We start from the raw sequence: 23329 nt of genomic DNA on the forward strand, positions 1-23329 counted from the left end.
GGGGTATGAAATTTGTCCTCGAGTTAGGGAACCCTGAGTTGAAGGCAGACAAAGAGTGGGCAAACTATCGAAGATATCTTAGAAATCTCTTGTCTCCGGTAAATATTACTCATACACCAGAGCAATTCTCTTTAGATTCAACCCAAGAATCACTCGCACACCTAACATCACAGTGAGGTTGATATAAACCCCGTTTGCTATGCGCTGGGGGCTGGTTGATGCCCGAAAGCCAGTTCGTTCGTCCACGACTCAGCGTGTCCTTCTAGTTGGTCTCAATCTTTATCGACTTTTACGGTCATCTTCACGTACGTCTGAAACTAGAGGCTTTGCCAGAGACAGGGCCATGAACGAACCTCTCGGGATGACGAGCAACTAAATGTGACATCAATCCTGTACAATACCGCTTGTTGCACAAGATCGTTGGGCTTTGGCTTTGGCCTCTTCTCATGGGTTGTGAGGAAGCCTGGTAGGTCCGGGAACAAAGCCGCCAAGGGCCAGGGGAATACCAGACTAGAAACAAATCTGTATTGAAGTATTTGCCAATTTCGGAGAAAAAAAAAAGCTTTCGGAGGTCAGAGGAATCTATAAACTCAGATGACGCGCGCTTGAGAAAAGATGAAATGGGGGATGAGAACCAACAACCAGGAAAGTTGTAGAGTACAAAGAATGTTGTACGGTGAATTGAAAGAGTTCTGCTGAGGATGAAGGTGAGAAAAGAAAAGAAAAACAACTAAGTGATGAGCAACAGGTAAGCGTCATGATGACGCCGGTGGTATAAAATGTGTGTGTCTCCAGTCCCTGAGCGCGATCTCCCCCATTTTCTTTTCGAATCCTCTTTTGTCCACTTGCCACCGCTCCTGACTTCCTCTGGCTCCTCAATGCTGACTGCCAATATGGACATGAAATAAAATAAAATAAAGTGAAAGAGACTCCTGGTCCAGTCGTCCGGGGTTGCGGGTCGTCGCGCCCGGCCCGAACCCCCGTCCCACGGTGCGATCCCGAGACAAAAGTGACCTCGTATTCCTCTTAGGCTCCTCCCCCTCCCCGCTTGCTCGGCATCGGCCATGCGCCTTGCGCTCGGGACCCCGCAAGATTCCTTCCGCAATGTGCTTGCACTTAAATCTGACGTCTTCCGGCAACACTCATCACCCCTCGACCCGTCTATTATTGACTGCGCGTTTCGTTCGATTCCGATGTTGCAGAGAGGTCGTCGGTGATGGTGTCCCTTGCTCCTCCTTTGAAAATGGGGTATCTGGTTGCTGTTGCTTTTGAAATTCTCTCAACTCCCATTGCTTGCTTTCTGTCGTTTCTCGTTGTGGAATCAGCTCCATTTTCGAATACATCGCGCCAATCCAACGCCATGTCTGATGCATCGAAAACACGAGCCCTTCCAAGTGACTCAAAGCCATCGCTTGGAACACACTTTTCCGGTTCGCTGAAACAGAACTACTTTCCTTCCTTTTCTACTCGGCCTCATGTTTGTTAAGGATTTTTATTTTTCTTCTTCTTCTCTCGGTTCTGAACCACAGGCTCCGCCTCATCCTCTTGGAGTGAAACATTAGCTTCAATAGAAGTTGAAGCAGAAGGAGAATTCTTGGGATCGGGTTTGCCGAAATTTCCGATTGACGATGCAGAACGTTTAAGGCTAGGAAGTGTCTAGCTTCCGCTACTATTATCATAAGCCGTCCAATTATCGTATCCCTCGGATGGCCTAGAATAGCCGTAAGGGGGTTGCTGCTGTTGCTGCTGCTGTGGCCAAGCACCGTAACCGGAAGGCGGATTCGCACCTGCAGACATGGAAACAGTGTGCGGGTCCATAATTGGGAAGTTTGTCGCAATTGGGGTGTACATGTCAGTCGTCATCGGCGTCGAAGACCTTCTCGGAAACTGCCGGCTCTGCTGTGGCATCGTGGGATATTGTGAAGGTATTTGCGTGCCTCTTGGGTATGCCATAGAGTTCCCCATTGCAAATGATGAATATCCCATGTTGCTGTGAGCGTTGGCATCTGCGTTGCTCCAGCTAGCTGACGATAGGGCTTGAGACGTATACGGCGAGAATGACGGAGACGGAGTAATTGGGGACTGTTCAGCGTAAGACTTCTTCGTTTCCTTATAGTCGCCTGACTGTGTTGCATAGTTGGAACTAACATCTGGTGATACCCAGTTCGTGATTTGGGGGTTCGCAAAATCGTAACGCTGGGAAGAAGTCGAAGTGCTCGAAGCAGGCACTATTGCTTGTTAGGTATTCGACGTATATCTGGGTCGCGTGGAAACTGACCTATGGGCTCCTGGCCAAGATTTTCAACCGCAGAAGTCTGGATAGTTGTCGGCAGTAGGTTTTGTGACGAGGGCAGAACTCCTCCTTGATGGTGCTGATAGTGTTGGGATCCTTCTAGGGCTTCTCCAGGAAGTACCACGGGAGAAGACGATGCGGAAGCGGTCTTTGATCCTCCGGCAGGTGTCGGTTGCGGTTTGGGTCTTGGTTCAGTGGTTTGAGACGGGGCCTGGTCTACGGGGAAGAAGCTGCACTCTTTCTTCAACCTGATGCAGTTTCTACATCGGCCATCGCCTTGTACCTCTGACATTATGCACCGAATTTTCCGCCTGCGGCAATGCCCTTGACGTTGTTTTCGTCAATACAAATCCAAAAAGGACGCGAGAGGACAGGGTACAGCCACTTACCACAAGCTACCGAGGTCCGATGATAGCCCAACTTGTTTCTCTTCTTGTCCCCAGCTTGGCCAGACTGACTGGAATCAGATATATTGGCCTGCCGCAGTCTGATATTAGGCTTGTTCAAGGAGCGTTTCGATTTTCGACGACTCGCCTGTAAGATGGAATCTCTACGCTCCTGGTCTGTTGGATCATGGGCTCCGTGGTCCATCGATGCTTGGCCCGAGCCTGATGCGCCAAAGTTGGGCGCAAAGCCAGAACGAGGAACGTCCATATCGGAACTAAGGGGAAGCAGATGCGTAGGGTATGGGTAAGACATGATGGAACCCTATGCTCCAAAAAGTCGGTGACGTTGCCAAGTCGAGTCCTTCTCGGGAAGCGAGGTCCATACAAAGGTCAAAGACCTTTCCTGCTATACCCTTGATAAACCTCTTGATGTCGAAGCGTCACGAGATGGAAATGGGGAAAGGCGTTTCAGGGTGTTGTCTCCTTTTGACCGGCAAGACAACTCCAGAATCCGGGCGTAATGATGGTCGAGACCTGCTGATGTTGGTCCGGAATCGAGGCCTCGAAGAAGCAATCAAGGAGAATGCAGTGCGTCCCTGATGTTTGTCAAGAGATGCTTCGCAGAAGCGTTAACGAGTGGACTACCCAAATGCCGGGTCAAGATTTGCTGTTCGATGTCGTGTTGGGTGCGGCACGGATAGAGCGCGATTATGACCGATGCGGACACGGCACAAAGCGATGCCAGGGACGGACCAATCGAGATGATTTGAGTGGTCCAGCTAAGCTGCGAGTGCGGTAACGGCCAGGATGGTGTACCAAAGCCGGGAAGCTTTCTGAATGGGCTGCTGTCAAAATTGGGTCGGCTCCCCAAGTTTTTCCCGTTCCCCGTGGGCTGATGATTACCACTCAAGTTGGGTAGGAAGGGGAGTCTAATAACAACAACTGTAGAACAGCGTATTCTCGAGTTATCTGCGTTGGGATGCGTGTCATGCAGCTGCGGCCGTTATATCGAGGGTATATTGGGTCGAGTCGGTCAATGGTGATGCTTGGGAGGTGTGACGTGGAGACAGAAAGGCAAATGTATCGAGCCTGAGAATGAGACCAAAACGTGGTCAGACAAAAGATTCAACCCTAAGTACGCTTTTGCATGATGTGAAGGCCAACCACGAAGGAGGAAAGAACGCACGAGGGAGAGGTGACGAATAATCCGAGAAAAGAAAAGAAAGGCACGTACCTTGCCAGTTACAAGCTGCTGAACGATAGCGACTGCCCTCCTTGCTTCTCTGGAAAATCTGGGACTACAACGGCAAGAAGGGTGTCAACAAACACATTTGCAGTCTTGGGCATCCAGGTTAGGTATTCTGGAGTCGCGCCGTTACATGGGGATGGGGCATCGATGGGGTGTGTACCTGACTGATCTTTGGAGATGGTCGTCGAAGAGATAACCGCCAATGGGCTTGCAGTTCTAGACAGCAAATGCCTCTCAAGTATAAGGAACCCAGTCTTGGATGTATAACTCCCTCAACCCTGATATCCCAATTTTGAGTTCTTTCGGGGCTCGAAGGTCTGGCAATTGTAACCAGGGTTCAGATTCACTATGGTGGTCGGTCAGAACGAGAGTGCGAGACTCCAAGGAAGAAGAATATGGAGGAGCAGATGGATAGAAAACAAGCAGTTTGTCGAGCATCAGGGAGCCTCCAGGTGAGTACCTAAACAAAAGGGGGAAGAACTCTGATGTTTTACATACCTTGCTTGACGTGCGGCTGCATTCAAGGAGTGCCCAAGTAGTACCACGCAGCTAGAACGTTGTGTTGGATTGCGAATGGACCGCGGCAGATGGCTGTACCTTTCCAGCGCCACCAGATGAAAATCTCGGCTTATTAGTTGAACCTACGCGCTAGTAGGAACGCTCTCGATGATTGATGGACGTTTGGTGACAACTGTACGTGGGGGCCAGGTAGCTTGTCTCAGACAGCAGACAGGATGGTTCCTATTCGCCCGTCTGTTTACCGCTTCTTAGACTCGTTTGATCGTAGGGCAGTCTCTTCGAGGCTGAGACGACGACGTCAGGCCACGACTTCGAGCCTTTGAGACTTCTGAGAGCAGTCGTTAAGAAAGTGCGATAAGTTGCAAAGACTCGAGGGCTGAGTTGCCACAGTGTGGAGCTGGGATGGTAGAAGTGGCGGGTTTATAGGAAAGGTTTGTTGTAGCGATCTCAGTGGCGAGGGGCTCGCTGGAATCCTTCGGTCATTGGAGGAAGCCGGTGTGAGAATTTTCGAGAGAGTCCAGTCTTGTAGGGATGCAAAGCTGGTCAGATGCGGAAGCACTGGGCCCTGAAAACTTGGTTCTGGTCCCCTCCTGCTTCGGTCCACTCTGGCATCGAATGATGATGCTCGGCCCTCTGCTTGCGTCTGCCGTGTGAGGATGGAAAGCAAAGTGTGAATGAGGTCTCAACAAGAGAGGTTGAACCAAACCCTTGATGAAGAGAAGTGATTCAATAATGACAAGGGGAGATGAGCAAGGAAGTGCGGCGGGACGGCATGCAGTTAGCTAGAAGGTGAAGAAGGAAATTAGAGACACAGCCAGAGCCAGAGATCAGGCCGTTCTAATGACCCCAGACTCTAGGCGAAAATGGAAAGTAAAGATGAGCAAATGGGCTTTTGGATTCTGAAAAAGGTATCCTGAAACTGCTTCTCGAAAAGCGCTTGCCCAGAATAGTCTTTGTCCTTTTTCCCTTACCCTTCTGTGACGACCCTATACCGTTGATCGTGTACCTAGATCGTTATTCGACTTGATAAGCGCCAGGTAGTTTGGAGGCCCTAGAATCAGCAGATACTCTGCTTGTGATCTTCCCTCGACACTCCCTGGCACGATCCCTCGTCCGTGATGCGCATCGAACAGACTCCCAAGCCAGACGGTGACCCTACAAAGGATATTGAGTAGCAAGCGCTGGGTACCCGGCGTCTCATCTAAGGCAGCGCAGCTGACGATTGGCTGGTTGTCGTCACACTTCATCTCACCCCATCTCATATCCCATGCTCATCTTGCGAGCTCTTGGAGGGTGCTTGAATTGACCGGGGGCCACACGCCTTCGAGTTGCCTCCAAGCGGCCCTTTCCTCTAACCCCTGCCCCATCACGACGGGGATCCAGGAAGTGTGGGAGGGTGGATATGGAAAGCCTGGGTAGCCAGGGTGTGTTGGAGGGGTACGGAGTACGCAACTCCAGATGACAAGACAGAAGCCCAGATGCCATTCTCGAATCTCTTGCCGAAAACCAGGCACAGGAAGCACGCGGTCAAGAACTTCCGGAGTCTTAAAATTGGCGGACACTGGCTTCTGATGATGATATCCGTCTTGGGAAAGTGAGCCACTAGGAGACATGGCGAGGCGAAAACGGGTGGCTTAACCATCTTACTCGTAGGCTTTGCTGCCAATGTTGACCACGATACTCGTCTCGCCGTAGGCGATAAGAGACTCATGGTCTTGACTCTCCAGTTTTTCCGAACGACCGCCTCATCAGAGTCATTCTACCGCACCCGCTTATACCCCTGTTTGAGCCTGTCAGTTATGCGGATCCTGATGAAAATAACGTCCAAGCACCGGCAGACTTGGGACGAAGGATGTGGGAGCTTGTCCCGCTACTTCCTTGCTCGCGCCATTGCGTCAAAGATAATCTTTAACCGTTACTGCCACCCGTTGTTATTCGCGAACTCCTCCACCTTGAAGTCTACAAGAAAGCTTATTACTTCCGGACAGGTGTCGAACCTATCACTTGATAAGGTAATGCGAGTATGTGTCTGGTTACAACTTGCTTCTAAGCCGTAGTCTCACGCTTTATTGATGCTGCGGAGACTCCGCCCAAAACACCAGGCCCATAGCGTAGGAAGTTGATTTCGTGCGATCCTCTGGGCGATCTACAATTTCCGGCCACATTGTCTTTTGGCGTCGTAGGACCTCGAGGTTCGGGCGCTTCTGCCACACAGTCGGTAGAGGCTATATGTGACTCAGTATTGTCTTGTCATCTACAATGCTAGACAGGCTGTGCCTAGTTGAGGAAAGATGGGTTGCCGATGGCGGGTTGCAACCTCACCACGTTCGTGGCCCTTGCGTCGTCTCTAAGAGCTAGGCCCGTGACCCTCCGTTGCCGTTGTCAGAAATCCCAGGAAAAATCCCAAAGAAGTTGTTAGATGTGAGGTATCCGTAGAGTGCCCTCTGTGATTCAGGGGCAAGTCGCCAAGCGCGATGGAAACCAGTGGTCTGGACCATTAGACCCAACAAGGCGCATATGGTAATGCGTCGCGCCCATCGTTGATGGGTTGAACGATCCTTTCATTTCGCTTTTGCTCTTCATGCATGCTTTGACTTTGTCGCCTCTGCAGCAATCGAAAAGGCTGCAGAGCTAGCGGCCCGCGGCGACACAGCTGCCGAGGTGTTCCAGCTGCATGGGAAGTGCCTGAACCACTCCATGCCTCAACTCTCAAGTGCAGGCGGCATCATCCGATCAAGCGACGCTGCGTTGCAGCATGTAGGGCGGCGCGGTAAAGCAGAGCCTCGACTGACGACCACTGCCATAAGGCCGGCTTCTTGGTGGGTGTGAGGAGAATCCTTTCAAATTCAGAACGCGTACCAGAAAAGATTGTCAAAAATAAGTTGAGTAGTGTCATGCAGGTCCGACTCGGAGGATTGCCATGACAACAACTCTGTGATTGAGGGTTTCGCAACAGCGAAACGCCCGTAAGCAGGCCGCGGCTCTGCACATTTATTTTGACGTGCCACTCGACAGGCCAAGAACAACCAACATTGGCTTGCTAAATGATCCGCCAACGAAGTGACTTCCCGGGAGATGTGGCTTCATCTGACAGTTGGGACGAACTAGAGCCGACGATGAATGGTGATCAATGAACATGTTGTCCAAAGGTTCTGTGTCCGCTTCCACCTTCACTTGCAGGAGTCGATCTGGCATGATGCGCGACTAGGATATGTCAACAAGAAAGTAGCCGCACTTGACGATGTTCTTCCCGAATTATGCTGTGGTGTTCCGCTGTTCCGCTGCACCCCGCATTTCCTTAGTTGTCGTTGTTGGCCCTGTCGCCACAAGTCTCGGAGCATCGTCCCTTGAAAACCTTGCCGATCAAACCTGATCTGAATCATCCCAACGTCTTCGGAACTGACAGACATCAGACAACCGAGTCCCCTGGCACCCTGAACAGCAAAAGGTTGGCGAAAAAGCCCGACCCATTGTGTTGTTATTTTCTTCTCCCCTAATACGCTCCACCCCTTTGTGAAGGAAGGCTCTGATCTACCCAATTCCGGGATGGGTCAAGAGGGAGTAATCATGCGTGTCACTGTTCATGATTATTATGCGCCTTCGGTCTCGGCCTGCTTCCGGGGCCACGAGTGCTGCGCAGTAGAGTAGACTCATTGCTGTCACGGTTTTCCCCGCCTTCAACAATAATCCCTCTGGTGTTCTTGGAGCCACGGCTGGTTGCCTCGCTTTGTTCGGCAATCTCGTGTTCAGCGCTGCTCATAGCGGAATCTGCCAGTCGTCGGTCTGGCGTTCAATCTCATCACACCGTGTAGATGAGGACAGTCGCGTACGACATTATCATCATAAGCTTGCTAGGCACGTGCCAGGCTGAAGACTTACACCACAGTCTGAGGTATCATTGTCTTCATGAGATCGCCGGCCTAGCCAGCCGACAGGGCTTAGAGGCAACCCGGCTCAGGATACGGTTGGCGGTGCTTTTCCCGCGCAAGGCATTCCTGAGCTCGAGGAGTAGCTACTCGTTTGGTCCTAGCGTAGACGAGCTAGGCTGCTAGCTGACATGGTCTTCTTAGATGGGGAAAAGGACCGTATTGCCGTGTATGTGTGGTCCGTCCACATCTCGCTCCCAACTCCAGATTTGCGCAAAAGACGATCAACCGTCCAGTCATCCGGGGCGGCGTGCATGCCACAAAGGGACCGCCCTGACGTGGCACACTTCAGCTGAAGCCAGACAGTCGACACTGCCATCGATCTGGCGACAGGGACCGGTGTTAGACAACACGACCAGGATTTCGACACCATCTTTGGCTCGTCCAGATCTAGGGACTTCCTCGAGACGACCGTATGGATAAATGCCTGCCGTGTCAGGCACCTTCAACTCCGAGTTTCCTGTTGTAGATCCCGAGGTTCCTCGCGATACTCGGCAGTGGCCCTGCGGGTTCACCTCACCCACTTGCCAATCTCTAGGCCTTCGGATAACCTCTTTCCTTGATGCAGGGAACCCGTTAACATACTCTGGCTTTAACAGACCCTAGCTCGGCACAGTTGCTCGCAGCGTTCCGGAGGTTCTGCTACAACACCCAGGCTGGCCTGCATGTCGTGCGTCGACGTCACTCAAGAGTTTGATCTTCTCTCCCCCTTGCGCTTCTTGTGTCCGTTGCTAGTCACCCCGGACTCTTCGGTCGCAACCAAAAACTAGTTGGTTACCAGTGTAGGCCGGCCCGTAGTCTGCCTGTAGTCGTGAGGCCGTGAAAGTGAGAAGTCGATCGGGTTCCTGACTGTCCTGCTGGTTGAGTCATGGTTTGGAAACCTCCGGATCGCAGCTTTATCCGACTAAAATTCGAAGTCAAATCCGGTCGCTATGCTTCTGAAATCCATCAGTGCGAGGTTCGGGGGGTCGGCACTTTGCATCAGTCGGAACGCATCTGTAGCTGAGCATTCATAGACTGCTTCGCATATAGGACTGCTACCATGACCACGCTATACAAGAACCATGGCACGCTTGCTTCGGGCTCGTCAAAGCCGGTTCAGATGTCGGAGAATTCTTCCCGTAGTTAGTATTTACTCTTTGAAGCGTGGGATGATTTAAAGGATACGGGTACAGACGTTAGGTGTGATGAGGCTGAAACCGGCCAGGAATCCGGCGTCTTTGATGATGGCTGGCTGACAAGCATATTAGATGCACCCTCAGAAGCCGGGCAGTATGCTTTTTCAGTGAAAACCACACTCGTTCCGCTCTCGTGCCTCGGTTTGTCCAACACCTATTGATGGTGTGTTTGACGGAGGTGATTTCAAATAGTAATGGAAGATGGTGAGCTCCGGCTTTGAGCAGAAGATCAACCTCCAGTAAGGTAGGTGGCGAATAGTCTTTGACTGGCTGAACGAAAGCAAACGTGTTGGCCTCATAAGGAGCCACCGTTGATCAAAATAGGCACCGTTTACTTCCCTTCCGCTTCAGGAATGACCGAAACGGAAGGCGAGATATCACCACAAGTGTAGAGTATCTGCCCACGCCAACGTGTCGAGGACTTGAGATCAAACGGAAGGTACATCAGAATGGAAGTAAAGTCGGTTCGGGCTCACTGGAAGCCTCGAGCTGCTCCTCCTTCGGATAGTCTCCCCGAAAGACGGGAAGGTTCTCACGGTTCTTACGGTTCTGAACCCTTTCCAGGCATGTACCAGCAGAGAGACCGTCCACACACACGAGACAGGAAGGCATGAACTGTCAAGTTCCTTCAAATTTCAGAAATCGCATGACATGTGCAGCCTCAACTGTTTCCCCCCGCTTTGACGTCTTCAGGTTGTCATGAAGGTTGACGCCGCCGAATCAAGCACAACATCCAGCCTGCGTGAGTCTACAGTAACGACATCAATTTACGAGCCCGGTGAGCATCAACCCTTCGCGGCATGCAACGGTCCTTTCTACGGTACGATACCGATCAACTCTCCATGAATATTCCGATGGAAAAGGAAATGAAATACAGTTCTCGCGGTACGTGTCTTTTTTGACAATTTCTCTTGGGCTCGCACTAACAACAATCCGGATGTAGCCTAGATACTGGAGTGCATCGAACATTCTAAGGGTTCGCGATAGCCATGTCTGGTTCGACCATTTATCCATCTAAGAAGCTCGCCTACCGACTGAATAATGTGCAGCAAGGCTGGTGTCAGCCGAATCCTTCGCCACTCTGGCGGAGGTCCCTAGGCTAAACCATCCTCGACCAACATTCAGCCAATGCCAACATGTGTAGCCAGCTATACTCCCCTCACAGTGCTGCATTTTACTTCCCGTCGCATTTGTTTCCCCTTGATACTAGTCTTCCCGGAAAGTTGCCGAAAGGGTGAAGTCGAAGTGGAAGGGCGAGGCTTGCCCAAGTCTCTCAAGGAAAGACAAATAGCAACAGCTGAAAGGCTCAGTCTCACTCTTTCAGCCGTCCCAAGTTGGACAGTCCAAACTATGGACAAAGTAGGGCCATTCCATCGAGCATCACCATGAACCCAACACGACCCAGTAATTTCCATACAATAGTGTAAAAGATCTCATACTATGGCTTCCGTTCGTGGGTTCATCTGATGGCCTACTCAGGACGCCCTACAAGGTCTAAATTGGATAGCTATCGGTCACATCAACATTGATGTTGTAACGACGGAACCTGCAATGCTTCTCGGAAAGTACACAATCTAATAGGATGAGCCGATGCCTCAGTCGCAATTCCCCGCGTTGTCGAAGCCCTATATCTATCCGTATCAAGGCGCGAGTCACTGCGAGGGGCCTGCTGTCCAATGTGGAGTCGGACCGGACATCACGCGCAGAACTTCTCCTCGAGCGCGTCAGTTCGCCGGCCGCGCTCGGCAAAAAAACAGTATGAGGTGCGATCGTCCTACCTACTTAATAAGGCGTGTGGGCTTGCGGGCGTCCGAACGGGAACCGTTCTCCGTAAGGTAGGTGTGGACACACGGAGCAACTGGTGGTCTCCGACCCGGTCCGGCCACTTGTTGGTCAAAGATGACGAACTTTGTGGTTTGAAAGGCGAATAGCAATTTCTATGGTCTTATAACACCGTATTGACCCAGTTTGCCACGTTGCTGAAATTCAACCAGAAACTCGAGAAGAGCGTTTGTCCTAGGAGGATCTGATTTGGATACTCAGCTGCGGCCGACCGGCGCCGATTGACTAGCCCCATTTAACCCGGAGAAGCGATATCAACTGCGGCCCCACCAACCCACGCCGACCCCCCGGCACTGGCTTTAAGGGAACGGAAAACCATCCAATGGTAGCACATGAAACCAGCCAGCAGCGGCCCAAGCCCCGAAGAAATGGCACACGGCAACCGGGCGCATCCGTTCCACACGTCCATGAACCATCCAAACGGTTGCTCTTCCACTACAGTTTGCCCTAGGTACTGGCTTCTGAGCGACAGTCACGTTCTGGCTCTGCCTTTGCCCGAAAAGATCAGGTGAGAAACCAAGAATTCTTATCCATCGACAGCAAAGACTACGTCAAGTCGTCCCCCACAAACCGTAACCAAACTTCTCGCAACCGTATTTCCCACCTTATCAAGCTTTGGTAGCCACTGAAGCTTGAGGAGGGGAAGAAGGATGATGGTCAACACCTCTCGGAGCCCCTCCCCGCATCGACGTCAGTAAACCACCAACCTAACCCAGTTCCTCCGATCCAGTGCCGTGCCGTCTGTCTCTATTCCGTTCCGTTCCCTCCCCCTCCATCCACTGCCACCCACCATCTAGCTCTTCTGCCTCGGTTTCATCAAAGAAACCGCCCTGTCATCGCCAAAGTTGCAACTCAAACCAAACAGGCCCATTCCCTGCTGACATGACATTGCTATCTCTTGAGAGTCCAACGGGCGACCCAAGCAACCGGCGCGCCGGCGGAGGCTTGCGGCAAAAAACCAAAAACCAAAACCAACAGGCAACGATATCGCTGCCAGAGACCATTCCCACACCCGTCATAATCAGTAATCATCAGACAGAAGAGATGGTAATTGATTGCCTTTTTGTGAATTTGACCTCGACCTTGCGGTAGCATGGCTTCGCAGATCGCGGTGGAAGATTCCAACATCCTGAGCTTAACGTTGCGTCAATCGAATAATGGATCGTCAGCCATGATCCCTTCCCGCTCCTGTCTGTGCTCCCCGACTGGTCCACGTTCATTCGCCGCAATGTGTGTGTACATGTCATGTCAGCCAAGCCCGCATGCGCGCATACGTTACCATTACAAGTTAAAGCTGATATCGGTCAGGCCTAGGTCCATGTGTCATAGAAGGAACGCCAGAAAAGATAAGGGCGATGATGATGAGAGTCAGGAAACTTTTAATTTTTCTGGGACAACTACCCGAGTTCGGTAGGCCCACTGGTATCATCTAATGCCCGCCCCAATCAAATAGAAGTATGTACAGGTTTTGTAGAAGAACAGCCTGGACCTGTGTCCCTGCTACTGGAACGCAGACCTTATCTGTCGATTAATGCGTGAAATATCACTTTTCCTCCCCTCTTCTATCGGCCCGCTGGAACAGCCTCGCCGTGCTCTCGTGATTGTAGTGAAAACTCAAAAACGCCGGTTTGTGATTAAGGTTGATTGTACGTGATGGTGACTCGTCGAAGTTTCCGCAAACGGTGTAGGACGTCACGTCACGCTAAGCTTGCTCATGCTCATAGCGTGAACATGACAGCAGCGAAACCGGCAATCATGAGCGAGATGGAAGCGCCGCTGATCGAGGCGGCACCGGGGAATGGCACGATGGAGCTCGTCGGCGAAGAGGTAGCGGTAGGGGCGGCGCCGGTTCCGCTCATGGTGGCCGCGGTGGTGGTGGAGCAGTTGTCGTGCGAGTCGGGCTTGGTGATGAGCTTGAAGTTGGCGCAGCTGATGCGGGTCTTGTTGGCAAAGTGGAAGACGAAGCTGCGGTTGCCGAAGAAGGAGCCAGGGCCCTCGACGATGGAGAGGTACGGGTCGACGTAGGTCTTTTCGTAGTCGACGGCAACGGCGCCGTGCTTGCCGCTTAGGTCACCGACTTGGCACGTCTCGGGCTTGGAGCTGTCGCATTTGGTGGCCTCGCCGCGGATGAAGGGATCGAGATGGGCGAGCGTCTTGGTGCAGTTGCCATCTTCGGGGACGGGATCGACGTGGAGGTGGTAAGCTGGTAGCTATTAGTCGCGTCCAAAACAAAGATATAAAATACTGAGGCAATGAACATACTGAAGGGACCGCCCTCCTTGGGGAGATTCGAGAATCGGACCTTGAACTCGACGCCCTTGCCGTCGGGGGCAGTCACGGCGACGATGGAGCCCTGGACGTTGCCCTCCAACGAGCCTGCCTTGTAGAAAGGCTTCTCGGGAAGAACGGCCTCGTAAACAACACCGGCCGGGTTGGAGACGATGTTGGCATCACCAAGTTCCTGGGAGCCATGTTAGCTGATACCGGCAGGTGAGATATAAATGTGGTGACATACGCCAGTGGACTGGGCAGCAACACGACCAACAGCCGCGGCGGCGATGATGGATACGATGGAAAAGGACTTCATGTTGGCGATGATGATGTTATCGTAATATCCTAGGTTGCTGAGGAACGGGATAAAACTGGTTGGAGTGCGGCGAGCGTTGATCAAGGGCGAGCTTGTGAAGTTGGGGGTGAAGTGAAGGGTAAGAGGGGTTGGGAGAGCTTCTTAAAGGAATAAGAGACCGTGGGGATGCCCAGGCCAAGTGATGATCCAACTGGGGAGGTAATGAGCGTAGGTTGGGTTTGGAAAGCTAATAGAGATCTGCAAACGGCAAGAAGGTATTGGGTTGCGACTCTTTATGGCCCACACACACGCACTCACACTCACACGAGAGAGACTCGAGAGAGAGATGTGATGAGGATGGGACCAACGACAGCCCCCAATGTCACGGTAGCTTGGCACCCTACAGTAAGGTATGTATGCGGTATGCCAACGGCAGGGTGAATGAACACACCCCGGTTGCGCTAGCTCCAGATTAATCAAAGAAAGGAACGAGAGTCAAGAGGAGGCCACAACATCGGATGCTTTGAGCCATGATGGATTCCGTACCACCGGGGGAGGGGAGGGATGGAAGGGGATGGAGAAACGGCACCTAGCCGTCGGCGCATCTAGGCGAAGGAGGAGAATGTTTCTCTCGCAAGGTACGTATCGAAGCTTTGCGCTGCTGGGGTGGACCTTGTGCGCCCTGTGCTACGAGAGAAGAGATGATGGAAGGGCAAGCTGCAAGCTGCAAGAGGGAATACCTAGGGCCAGGGGTTGGGGAAGGGGGGCCGTCAAAGAGGCAAGGCAGGCAAATGAGTTTGCGGGCGGTAGAAGGGACCGTCTTGCTCTTTTGTGAGTCGTGACGGGCAAAGGAAAGTTCAACTCAATGACAAGGAGACAGGCCATTGCCTCAATAGCCGACGGAGTTTACCTTACTGGTACGGAGTACGGATACTTCGGTACGGGAAGCGGAAGCGAACACCACCTCCTCAGGAGTGAATCCGTAGTCAGTATCTGTATGAACAGTAAAGTACTCTGTCCCTGTCCTACGCCTACCTAGAGAACTCCATGACAAGCACCAACCTCGGGACTTTTGATGGTGTACCTAGCTGTAAGGGCTGGCAGGGGCGGCAAGGCGAGGAAAGGAAACACACAGAGATGGCCGGAATCCCTGTAGGCATCTTGCCCGATTTGGCAACTCGCTTGCTGGGATATGGTGCGGGAACAGCAGCGGAGGGTAAGACAGACGATGAGCTCGCGCCAGGAGCAACCGGAGGGATGGGCAGAAGGGAAATCCGTTGGCTGCCACAGGGCAGACGAGACTAGGGTAGGGAACTCTGGGTTCTGGGCTACATTGCATGGAACAGAGAAAAACAAATAGGCGGTTGGTGATGTCTGACTTTGTTTTCCCATGCACTGCGCCACCTGGGAAACCCATCTTGCCCCCTGCCAATCAGAAATAGATTGCACGCTCCAAAGAAACGTGCCAACGGCGAACACAAGTTCGGGGGCTTTTGAGGAGGCATCACACAGCACACAGATGCATGTTGTTGCTGAACATGCAGATAACCGCTGAAAGAGCAGCGCAAGGCTGACGATTTGGTGGCTATGGGGAGTGGCAAGACAGCGAAACAGTGTCACTACATGTCAGATTCCAACCAGACAGCAGTCCAAGAATTGCGGTATAAACATAGACAGAGGCAGAAGCGGCGGTTACCCAGCCTGCCTCCTGACACAGTCCCGATACAGTCCGCTTTATTGCCGGTTTGACCGATGGAAATGAGCCTCTAGTCTCCACGATGCTCTTTGAACGGTGGTAGACTTGATCCTTGACCACAGCAAAATTTCCGCATCGAACTTGCGGGCGCATGTGCGTGTGACGCGCTACTCGGTGTTGGTGGGATGAGATGCCCATGATGACGATGTTAATGATTGTGATATTGGTTTTGGGGGGTGTTGGGAATGGCAGTTGAGATTAAGGTGGTGGAGACGGAATGGCATCCCGGGGGGCCTCGCTTCAGGCCGCCATACGCTGTGGGCCAGTGAACAGTCGGTGTTTCTCAGCGTGCCCGTTGAACAAGCACCTTGTCCCGTCATAGACATCCTAGCTCGCATCCCCGACCCTACCAAACTCCCAGCTGAGAGCTCCCAATGCGAGTTATGAATGACATATGTGAGCCCGGATGCTCTTCCAGATGTCTGTCTGCTGCATCCAAGCGCGCTGTCTCCTTCGCTCAGATGAGTCCATCCGTCCCTCACTCTTACCGCATGATATCCGCTGGGCGCGTTTTGAAAGACAACGGCTTCTTCTGCGAGGTCCCGTATTCGCCTGTCCGTCCCTTGCCCTAGGACCTTGATACAGACTGCTCCCGGTGTGACGGGGGCTAGGTAATTAACGCCCCCCCCCCCCCCCCCCGGTAGACTCAGCACAGTTTGATGCCAGTCGGGAGCCAGGACAAAGAGAAATGTGGTTGGTGACTGGAGACTTGGGGGTAGCTAGCTGCAGACACTGGAACTCTGACGATGAACACCACCCAAACATTTGCTCTTCGCCCCCAACGCTGGCCTGACTGGCTGGCTGGTTGGCTTTCTTTTCCTCTGTGCCTCTCTCCCCTTCCAATATGTTTCAGCAAGCCCACCCCGGGCCCTTGCAGTTTGCCCAGCCCATTTGGACCAACACATCCAGCCAAAGACCAGCTCGGGATGTTTCTTCCAGGTAAGGCGACTGTCGGTGATGATATTCCCGTGACCAGCCGTGCCGCCTCCTTTCCAAAGACACACGGTTGGACTGGGTTTGATAAACCACATTCAATTTCGCTCTGTGAGATTGGATCGCAAACATGCTGCTGGGCAAAGCTCAGGAGACTCGACTCGGGCTATTGTCCATTGGCGAAGCGCAAACGTGCCTCAAACCACCAAGGAGAGAGTGTGTAGGGCGCAACTTGTGCGATTGTGGCACTGGAAGATGCTTCCCCGAACGAACTTGCATCCGTCCTCTTGTGTGCGTGCTGTGCCACCTTCACCTTGCCTTGCCTTGCCTTGCCTCCCAATTATTTCAATAGAGCGCTTGTCGCATGCTAATTATCGATAGACTCACCTTGTTGCCCTGGCACCCTGCCCGCCCGCACTGGTTGGTTGACAAAGTTTCAAGTTCCATTCCGAGCCGAAGGGCAGCGTTACTAGCGCTGACCGGCTGGGGGATGCGTGGGAAGCTTTTCGGCGCCAGTGCCTTGCAGATCGCTTGCGACTCTGCTAGTCTCGATTGATTGGCAGTCCAACCCTGGTTTCCCGATGCAGTCCACCAGCCACCACGCTGTAAGACAAGGTCTTATTGGGCCCTGGCCCTGGACCGCCTCTTCCAAAGGCTGATGAGCGCTAGCAAGCTCGAGCGAGAGAGTACGGATATTCAGTTCAGGGCAGCGTAGAGTGGGATTGTTCTGATACCCGGTTGTGTAGGACCATCAGAGATGCGCCAACCTTTGGCGGTGTTTCGAAAAGGGTGCAGCTGTCAGCTGCAGAGCGTTCTCGCCGCGTGGAAAGGGTTTCCTTATTCGTAGCCAAGCTTGGGTCGAACACCACTCCTAGAGTTGAGAGTCTCTCTTTCTATGACCTGAGCCTGCCTGCTCATCCTATCCTGTCCACCTCGCAACACCTTTTCGTCATGCAGCAGTGACGGCTATCGTCCCGTTTGCGCGATCGGCACCTCTGTGCCATCGTCGTCAGAACGTTCTCTCTGCCGACATGACGAAAGATCAACGCTTGGTGTGGACGTGGGTACCTACCTCACGCAGAGGAGGAGAGATATGTCTCTTCTGGAAGGTGCGTCTTCGGGGATGCACAAAGGACAGGTCAAAGGTCTGTTCACCTTTTCTGAGAGCTTCCGTGTACTGCCAGCGTTTCAAGAGAAACAAAATCTGGTGATGCCAAAAGTTTGGCGATTTCGTATCGTTCCGTTCGGAGGTGGACCACCCGTCTGGGTCCAAAGTTGTTGTTTCAGCTTGTCATGTCACTGCCCAAGCGATGAACACATTGGCGGCCCTGCCGTTTGGCTGCTTTGCCAGCTTGATCCCAGACTAGGCAACATATACCGCCCAGTCATCCTCTTATCAGGCGAACTGCTGCCCACTGGTCCTGTCACTGTTCGGTGACAAACGGCCGTCTCTTGGCATTCGATCTTTGAGGTTTAAGCTTCTTCCACATCGATGCACCGTTTTCTCCACAACCTGGTGGGCTAGAACCGTTCGGACTTTGAGTAGAGCCTCCAGTTGATTGTGGATAATAGCACAGAACACCGTTCCTAAGGTGTCAGGTGACAATTTAGCACGTCTAGCTCAGACTGGCCTCGGGCTCGACTCTTCATTCCGCTAGACCTGGTGTCATCTTGTGCGGCTCTTCCATACCATTTCCCAATCGAAGCAGATGCGCTTGGAAATCCCATTGTCTATTTTCTCCAGCAGCGTTCGTATTGCCCAAGGTCGGGGTAGGGAACGTGTTTCAGGCTTCAGGGTTCTGAGCAGACGAAACCTTTGGGGGCCGACTTTGCCTATCGTGAAAGTCTATGTGGGACGGCAAGGACGGCCATGTCGGATCCTTTCGGCTAGGAACCTGAGGCGGCTAACTACTGTAGTTCGCCGGCAGAGCTTCGTATTTTCCAAAACCCTGGTTGATCGGGGTTGGGTCTGCTGCGATCTCGCGGGGACGATCCGATGCACCTCGAAATCCGGGAAGGACCATATCCGTCCAAATTCGGCGACACAAGCAGAAATTCTTAGACAGCCAGTATAGTGGTGCAGAGGGAATATGTCGATCTTGAATCTTAAGCTGCTTTAGTGTGAAAACGAACATGTGTGCGGAATAGGCAGGATGATTGAGTTGCAGAGGAGAGGCCTGGGCATAGATTTGCGAGCGGCCCCACCCACGCCGGCAAGTGGCCGGACGGATTGAAACCAATGTGATCTCGGCCGACCTTTCTTCCGTTCCGTGCGTGGCTGATGCGTGGCTGCGTCCGAGTGTGGCTGCAGCTTCAAAACCTGGTTAGTCAGGCAAGGCTACTGGACGTCACCGAACTGGTGTGGAGCTCGGCGACATAGGTAGCAACAGCAACAGCCTCGACCATCGCGACCGCTATCAACGAGGCCTGCCACACTCATCACGACGCAACGATTACGCACTCTTGCTCCATCGAACGCATAGTCAAGAATACAGGCCTCCGCCGCACAACGTCAATATGAAGCCCGTCGTTGGTGCCATGCAAGCATGGCAATGGTACGCCTTCCCCCGATGCAGGACCCCCTTTGAGCCAAGCTCCCGAATACTAATTCGTCCACGTTCGATAGCACTGTCATCTCCGTTTTCGCGATTGTCATCCTCGGCGTCCTCGGCATTCTTTTCAAGCAAAACCACCCCGAGCTCGTCGGCAGTGAGGAGGACCCCAAGGATGGTAGCGCTGTTGCGGGCACCATCTTCGTTTCTGTCATGATCTACGTCGTACGTCACACGCTTTATTCCGCGCATATCAGCGAGAAGGAGACTTTTGATGTATAAGATTGCTAACTGGCTATAACTAGGGGTTCTTCGTTTTCTGCGGCCTGCAAGGCCTTCTCCACGTCCGGGAGAATCGACGAGGCGCGATCGCATTGTAATGATACGAAAGGAGAAGGGTGGTTATTGGAATGTGCAGAGCATGGCATCAAAAACACATTATGGTTTTCCTGGCGTTTGGCATCACGTTGTTGAAATTTTGTAGGGCACAGCTCAGGCACCCGCCTCTGACTTCGACGGGCTTCCCGAGCCGAATGAGAGGAAGGGGTTTAGTTCTGTTGAGGAGAGCTTTGGTTCAGATCCCGAGCTTGTAGTTATTAGCATATCGCTACGAAAGAGCAGAAGGGGGCTTGTTGTTGTTGTATTGTTTGACGTCGGTGAGTTCTGTAGGCATAGGGCGTTCGCGTCGTCACCTAGCTGTAACAATTTCTCTAGATACAAGATCATTGATATCAAATGTCCCACCACGCTGATAGACAATCCTGCATTGATCCTCGATGTTGAATTGGGAAACCGCTAATGTAGGAGTAGAAGGGGGAGCATGGCCGGACGCCCAAGCAGTTAGAAGTTACTGTACGTGGTGATCAATACCATCCAAGCCGGAATGCCTCCCGCCCGCTCTCGACATCATGCCAACTCATCCGTAGGCAGCCGCACCTTCGGAAAAGTTCCTAGAGATGCAGATCGCCGGACGCCGGGGCTGAGGCAGCTTGACCGGGGCAGGCCGCAGACCGACCAAACGGGCTGGGAAAGAAACTCAAGCAAACTTTTTCTTCTGGGCCGAACCATTCGTACGTCCTTACAAAAAGACGGTTTAGTGATGATCCCGAGTGGGCAGGGCCAATCATGACGAGTTTTAGAGCCCCATCCTGTGGCTCCTTTGACGTAGTTTTCCCTTTTTTCTCCCAAAGGATCCGAGGAACCGACACCGAAAACTCGGTGTCGCCGCTTCCGCTAGCTTGAAAAGCCAATTTGGACTTTGTTCGGACTCCGGAGCGGGAGGGGGGAGGGGAATGGATGGGCGGAGAACTTTCCGAAGCGTGCGTGCCAGCTCGAGGCGAAGTACGAATGGTGCAGAATTCTGAAGAACAGCCACAGCAGCATATCAAATGGAGCATAATCTCCAATTCAGTCACTCCTCCACGCGCGTGCGGCTACTAATAATAATATGTGCCTGAACTGTTGTTAGAAACCGAGCTTGTGACTGGCTGGCAGCTCGGTAGAGTTATCATTACGTAGGATCATCAAAATTGTCTCCGTCGCCCATATATCTGGGAAATCCGGGGTAATGCTCTGCTAGTCATCCCGCGGGTATCAACTCCAGTATAACAAGTCTACGGGTACTCTCGAGATTTCTCATCTGATATCTACGACCGTCAGGCGAGGAGATGGAATGAGGCAAGACCCAACTTAAGCTCCTTCTCCTTTGGTTCTTTCACCAAACGCATCGGGCGAGATGGTCGAGGGGTTCATGAGGGAGGACCAGAGTGTAGAGCTCAGTCTCCTCGACCACTGAACTTGGAAGAGCAAAGAACAGCGCAAAGGAATGCACAACACTGGAAAGTGCAAAGCTGCTTAGGCAAACAAATTTTTACGCCCCAGCTTTTACTTACACAGCTCGCTAGGCCTTCGCCTTCGCTTTTCGGGCTTGCAAAATTCGCGCAGTTGCCAAGCGACTACCAACACTGCCGCCCCGGCCTAGAACCACCATATGGCACATTCCATGGCCGCCCCGGACGAAGGCGAAGCGGACCTGGCCATATGAATTGCGCAATCCCGAGGCACTGCCAATAGAGGAAAACAGGGCCAGCCGCCAAACGGGGGGGTTCAAGTCAAGTGTTCACGAGTTGATCGAATGACGCCTTCTGCAACCTCACGTATCCGTAATGCAATGCACCCGTGGCCAGAGAGAATGCAAAGAATCCGGGGTAAGACTGACTGCAGCACTGCAGACCCTCTCGACTCCCTACCGCTGGATTCCACATCAAAGAATAATCTCACAAAGGCTTGCGAAGGCCTTTACGATCCCATTTCCTCTAATTGACTTGAAGATGTTGACGAACCAGCCCTGCTCTGCTTTTTGCCGTACTGCTTCATCTTGATTCTCGTCACACCGAATGTGCGTTTCACACTTACACGCAAGGCTAACAAAGACACTGCAAAATGCAAACCCCCTCCCCGCGTGGCTACCATGAGGCACGAAGCGAGCGGCTGAAGAATTGCCATCAAGTGACTCGAATTCTGAAGCCAAAAGCTGCAATGGCACCACTCGGGACTTTACCTGTTGTGGCCTCGTACCCTAGCGGGGAGGAGAAAAGCTGTTCGTGCCTGGTCTTATTCAGCGGGTGCGTGGTGTTTTCGACTGGATGTCGTTATTTTCATTACGTTTTAGTTTGTTAACGTTTGCCCCTACACACACATTACCCCCCCTCTCCCATGACTCTCTCCGCCAACGCCTTCGAGGCCTCGTTTCGTTTTTCTCCCCCCCCCGGCTACAGAATTTTTCTGGCTTGGCCCCTCTTCTCCCGCCAGCGCGGTTGAGATGTAAGTTCTCCACCGCTCTAGAGAGGAAGAGAGAGAGAGAGAGAGAGAGAGAGAGAGAGAGAAAATTTATGGAGGAGCACCTGGGCAGATCGGTGGACCAAGAGGCCAACAAGCATGGAAGCTCAAGCAAGGTCGTCGTCGCCGAGGCCGTGCGTGGGCAGCGAACACAGCGTGCACACACCCTGGGGATGGTCGCGTATGTGGAGAAACCAGCCAGCCAAGAGCCTGTTGCAAAAAAGAATGATTGTCCTTGTGATCAACTTTTTTGGCTGGCGCACCCTACGTCAGGCAGGCCAAGGATGACTTGCGCCGTAGTTGGGAAAGGTCGCGCAATAGCTGCTGCTTGCAGCCGAGAATCCCATCCTTGCTCTCCTCCGTGGGAAGGAATGGGAAGCATAGGTAAAACAAAGACTGGACCAGATATTGTGTGCTGCTGTTGTGTGTTCCTTCTCGAGTCCCTATAAAGCTCCTTTGTCCCGTCAGACACCACCCCTCTAGCTCGCCCATTCCTACCATACAGTCATACATACACACGTATAAACCGGAGAATTGAATTCTTGAGAGCAATCACAGAGTCTCACTTTTTGCTTACGGCACCATTCGCATACCAATTCAACCCGACATTCCATCCAAAGAGCGATTGCGCTTAAGACTACCTTAGACGGAACAAAGTACACGAAACACTTCCCGAATCTCACAGAGACGTTTACTGCACACTCCCTCAAACCATACCAAATCCCACCTCACACCCTCAGAAAATGCTTGCCTCACACGGACGCGGCGGCGCCGGCAACATGGCCGACACCTCAAAGTCGCCCAAGATCACCCCCAAGGACCTCGAGACCCCGACTCTAAAGACATCCGTCGTCACCACGGGCCGCGGCGGAAGCGGAAACATGGCCAAGAACGCCGACCCTTACGAGACTCGTTTGCGCCAGGACGTTGAGGGGTAAGCTTATTCCCAATTGGATGTTACGAGAGAAGAAAAACAGAGAGAGAATTGAAAAAGCTGACAATTGAGGTCTTCAGTGTCCCACGACGCGAGAGTGCCGGCGCATCTCACTTTGGACGCGGCGGTTCCGCCAACGTCTTCAAGGGTTCACCCGAAGAGGAGGCCGCGGCGAAGAAGGCCAAGGCCGAGGGCGCGAGCGCCGTCGACGACGACGATTCTTCTTCTACCCTCCGCAAGAGCAAGAGCCCGTCGCCGCGCCGCAGTTCCGAGGAGAACGCCAACGGTCTCGCCGCTAAGGGCAAGCAATGGTTCAACAACCTGACCAAGAAGGCATAAAGCCCTCTCGTCTGCTTC

The 23329-nt window shown here is 52.7% G+C and overlaps 5 protein-coding genes across 5 annotated transcripts; 3 read left to right on the top strand and 2 right to left on the bottom strand.

Annotated features, from left to right (window-relative positions):
- Window positions 1-1656: 1656 nt before the first annotated feature.
- Window positions 1657-2992, bottom strand: BDP55DRAFT_548923 (uncharacterized protein; the record flags this gene model as incomplete). Its single annotated transcript, XM_060568880.1, has 3 exons — window positions 1657-2234; window positions 2279-2617; window positions 2683-2992. 3 exons carry the CDS (start codon window positions 2990-2992, stop codon window positions 1657-1659), a joined length of 1227 nt encoding a protein of 408 aa, XP_060431533.1.
- A 9967-nt stretch (window positions 2993-12959) lies between these two features.
- BDP55DRAFT_88957 (superoxide dismutase) lies at window positions 12960-14256 on the bottom strand. The gene is made up of 3 exons (XM_060581296.1): window positions 13909-14256; window positions 13656-13854; window positions 12960-13596 (listed from the first exon to the last, which is right to left on the bottom strand). Exons 1-3 carry the CDS (start codon window positions 13978-13980, stop codon window positions 13112-13114), a joined length of 756 nt encoding a protein of 251 aa, XP_060431534.1. The 5' UTR covers window positions 13981-14256; the 3' UTR covers window positions 12960-13111.
- A 4631-nt stretch (window positions 14257-18887) lies between these two features.
- On the top strand, window positions 18888-19889 carry BDP55DRAFT_89003 (uncharacterized protein). Its single transcript, XM_060581297.1, has 3 exons — window positions 18888-19203; window positions 19275-19425; window positions 19506-19889. Exons 1-3 carry the CDS (start codon window positions 19166-19168, stop codon window positions 19578-19580), a joined length of 264 nt encoding a protein of 87 aa, XP_060431535.1. The 5' UTR covers window positions 18888-19165; the 3' UTR covers window positions 19581-19889.
- A 1824-nt stretch (window positions 19890-21713) lies between these two features.
- On the top strand, window positions 21714-22754 carry BDP55DRAFT_89053 (uncharacterized protein). The gene has a single exon (XM_060581298.1). It carries the CDS (start codon window positions 21846-21848, stop codon window positions 22485-22487), a length of 642 nt encoding a protein of 213 aa, XP_060431536.1. The 5' UTR covers window positions 21714-21845; the 3' UTR covers window positions 22488-22754.
- Window positions 22755-22781: 27 nt separating this feature from the next.
- On the top strand, window positions 22782-23311 carry BDP55DRAFT_727232 (uncharacterized protein; the record flags this gene model as incomplete). The annotated part of the gene is made up of 2 exons (XM_060579268.1): window positions 22782-22972; window positions 23053-23311. The coding sequence occupies 2 exons, from the start codon at window positions 22782-22784 to the stop codon at window positions 23309-23311; spliced, it is 450 nt and encodes a 149-aa protein (XP_060431537.1).
- Between the last annotated feature and the right edge of the window lie 18 nt (window positions 23312-23329).

Source organism: Colletotrichum godetiae, assembly GCF_030913485.1.
Source record: "Colletotrichum godetiae strain CBS 193.32 chromosome Unknown BDP55scaffold_14, whole genome shotgun sequence".
NCBI lineage: Eukaryota > Fungi > Ascomycota > Sordariomycetes > Glomerellales > Glomerellaceae > Colletotrichum > Colletotrichum godetiae.

Excerpts from the sequence above, each read along its gene's own strand:
- BDP55DRAFT_88957 (XM_060581296.1), bottom strand. The coding sequence starts at position 13,980 with ATGAAGTCCTTTTCCATCGTATCCATCATCGCCGCCGCGGCTGTTGGT. Across the intron at positions 13,855-13,908 it reads TTGCTGCCCAGTCCACTGGC|GAACTTGGTGATGCCAACAT; the intron begins GTATGTCACCAC and ends CATGGCTCCCAG. Across the intron at positions 13,597-13,655 it reads CAAGGAGGGCGGTCCCTTCA|CTTACCACCTCCACGTCGAT; the intron begins GTATGTTCATTG and ends AATAGCTACCAG.
- BDP55DRAFT_89053 (XM_060581298.1), top strand. The coding sequence starts at position 21,846 with ATGTCGTTATTTTCATTACGTTTTAGTTTGTTAACGTTTGCCCCTACA.
- BDP55DRAFT_89003 (XM_060581297.1), top strand. The coding sequence starts at position 19,166 with ATGAAGCCCGTCGTTGGTGCCATGCAAGCATGGCAATG. Across the intron at positions 19,204-19,274 it reads GCCATGCAAGCATGGCAATG|CACTGTCATCTCCGTTTTCG; the intron begins GTACGCCTTCCC and ends CACGTTCGATAG. Across the intron at positions 19,426-19,505 it reads TTTCTGTCATGATCTACGTC|GGGTTCTTCGTTTTCTGCGG; the intron begins GTACGTCACACG and ends GGCTATAACTAG.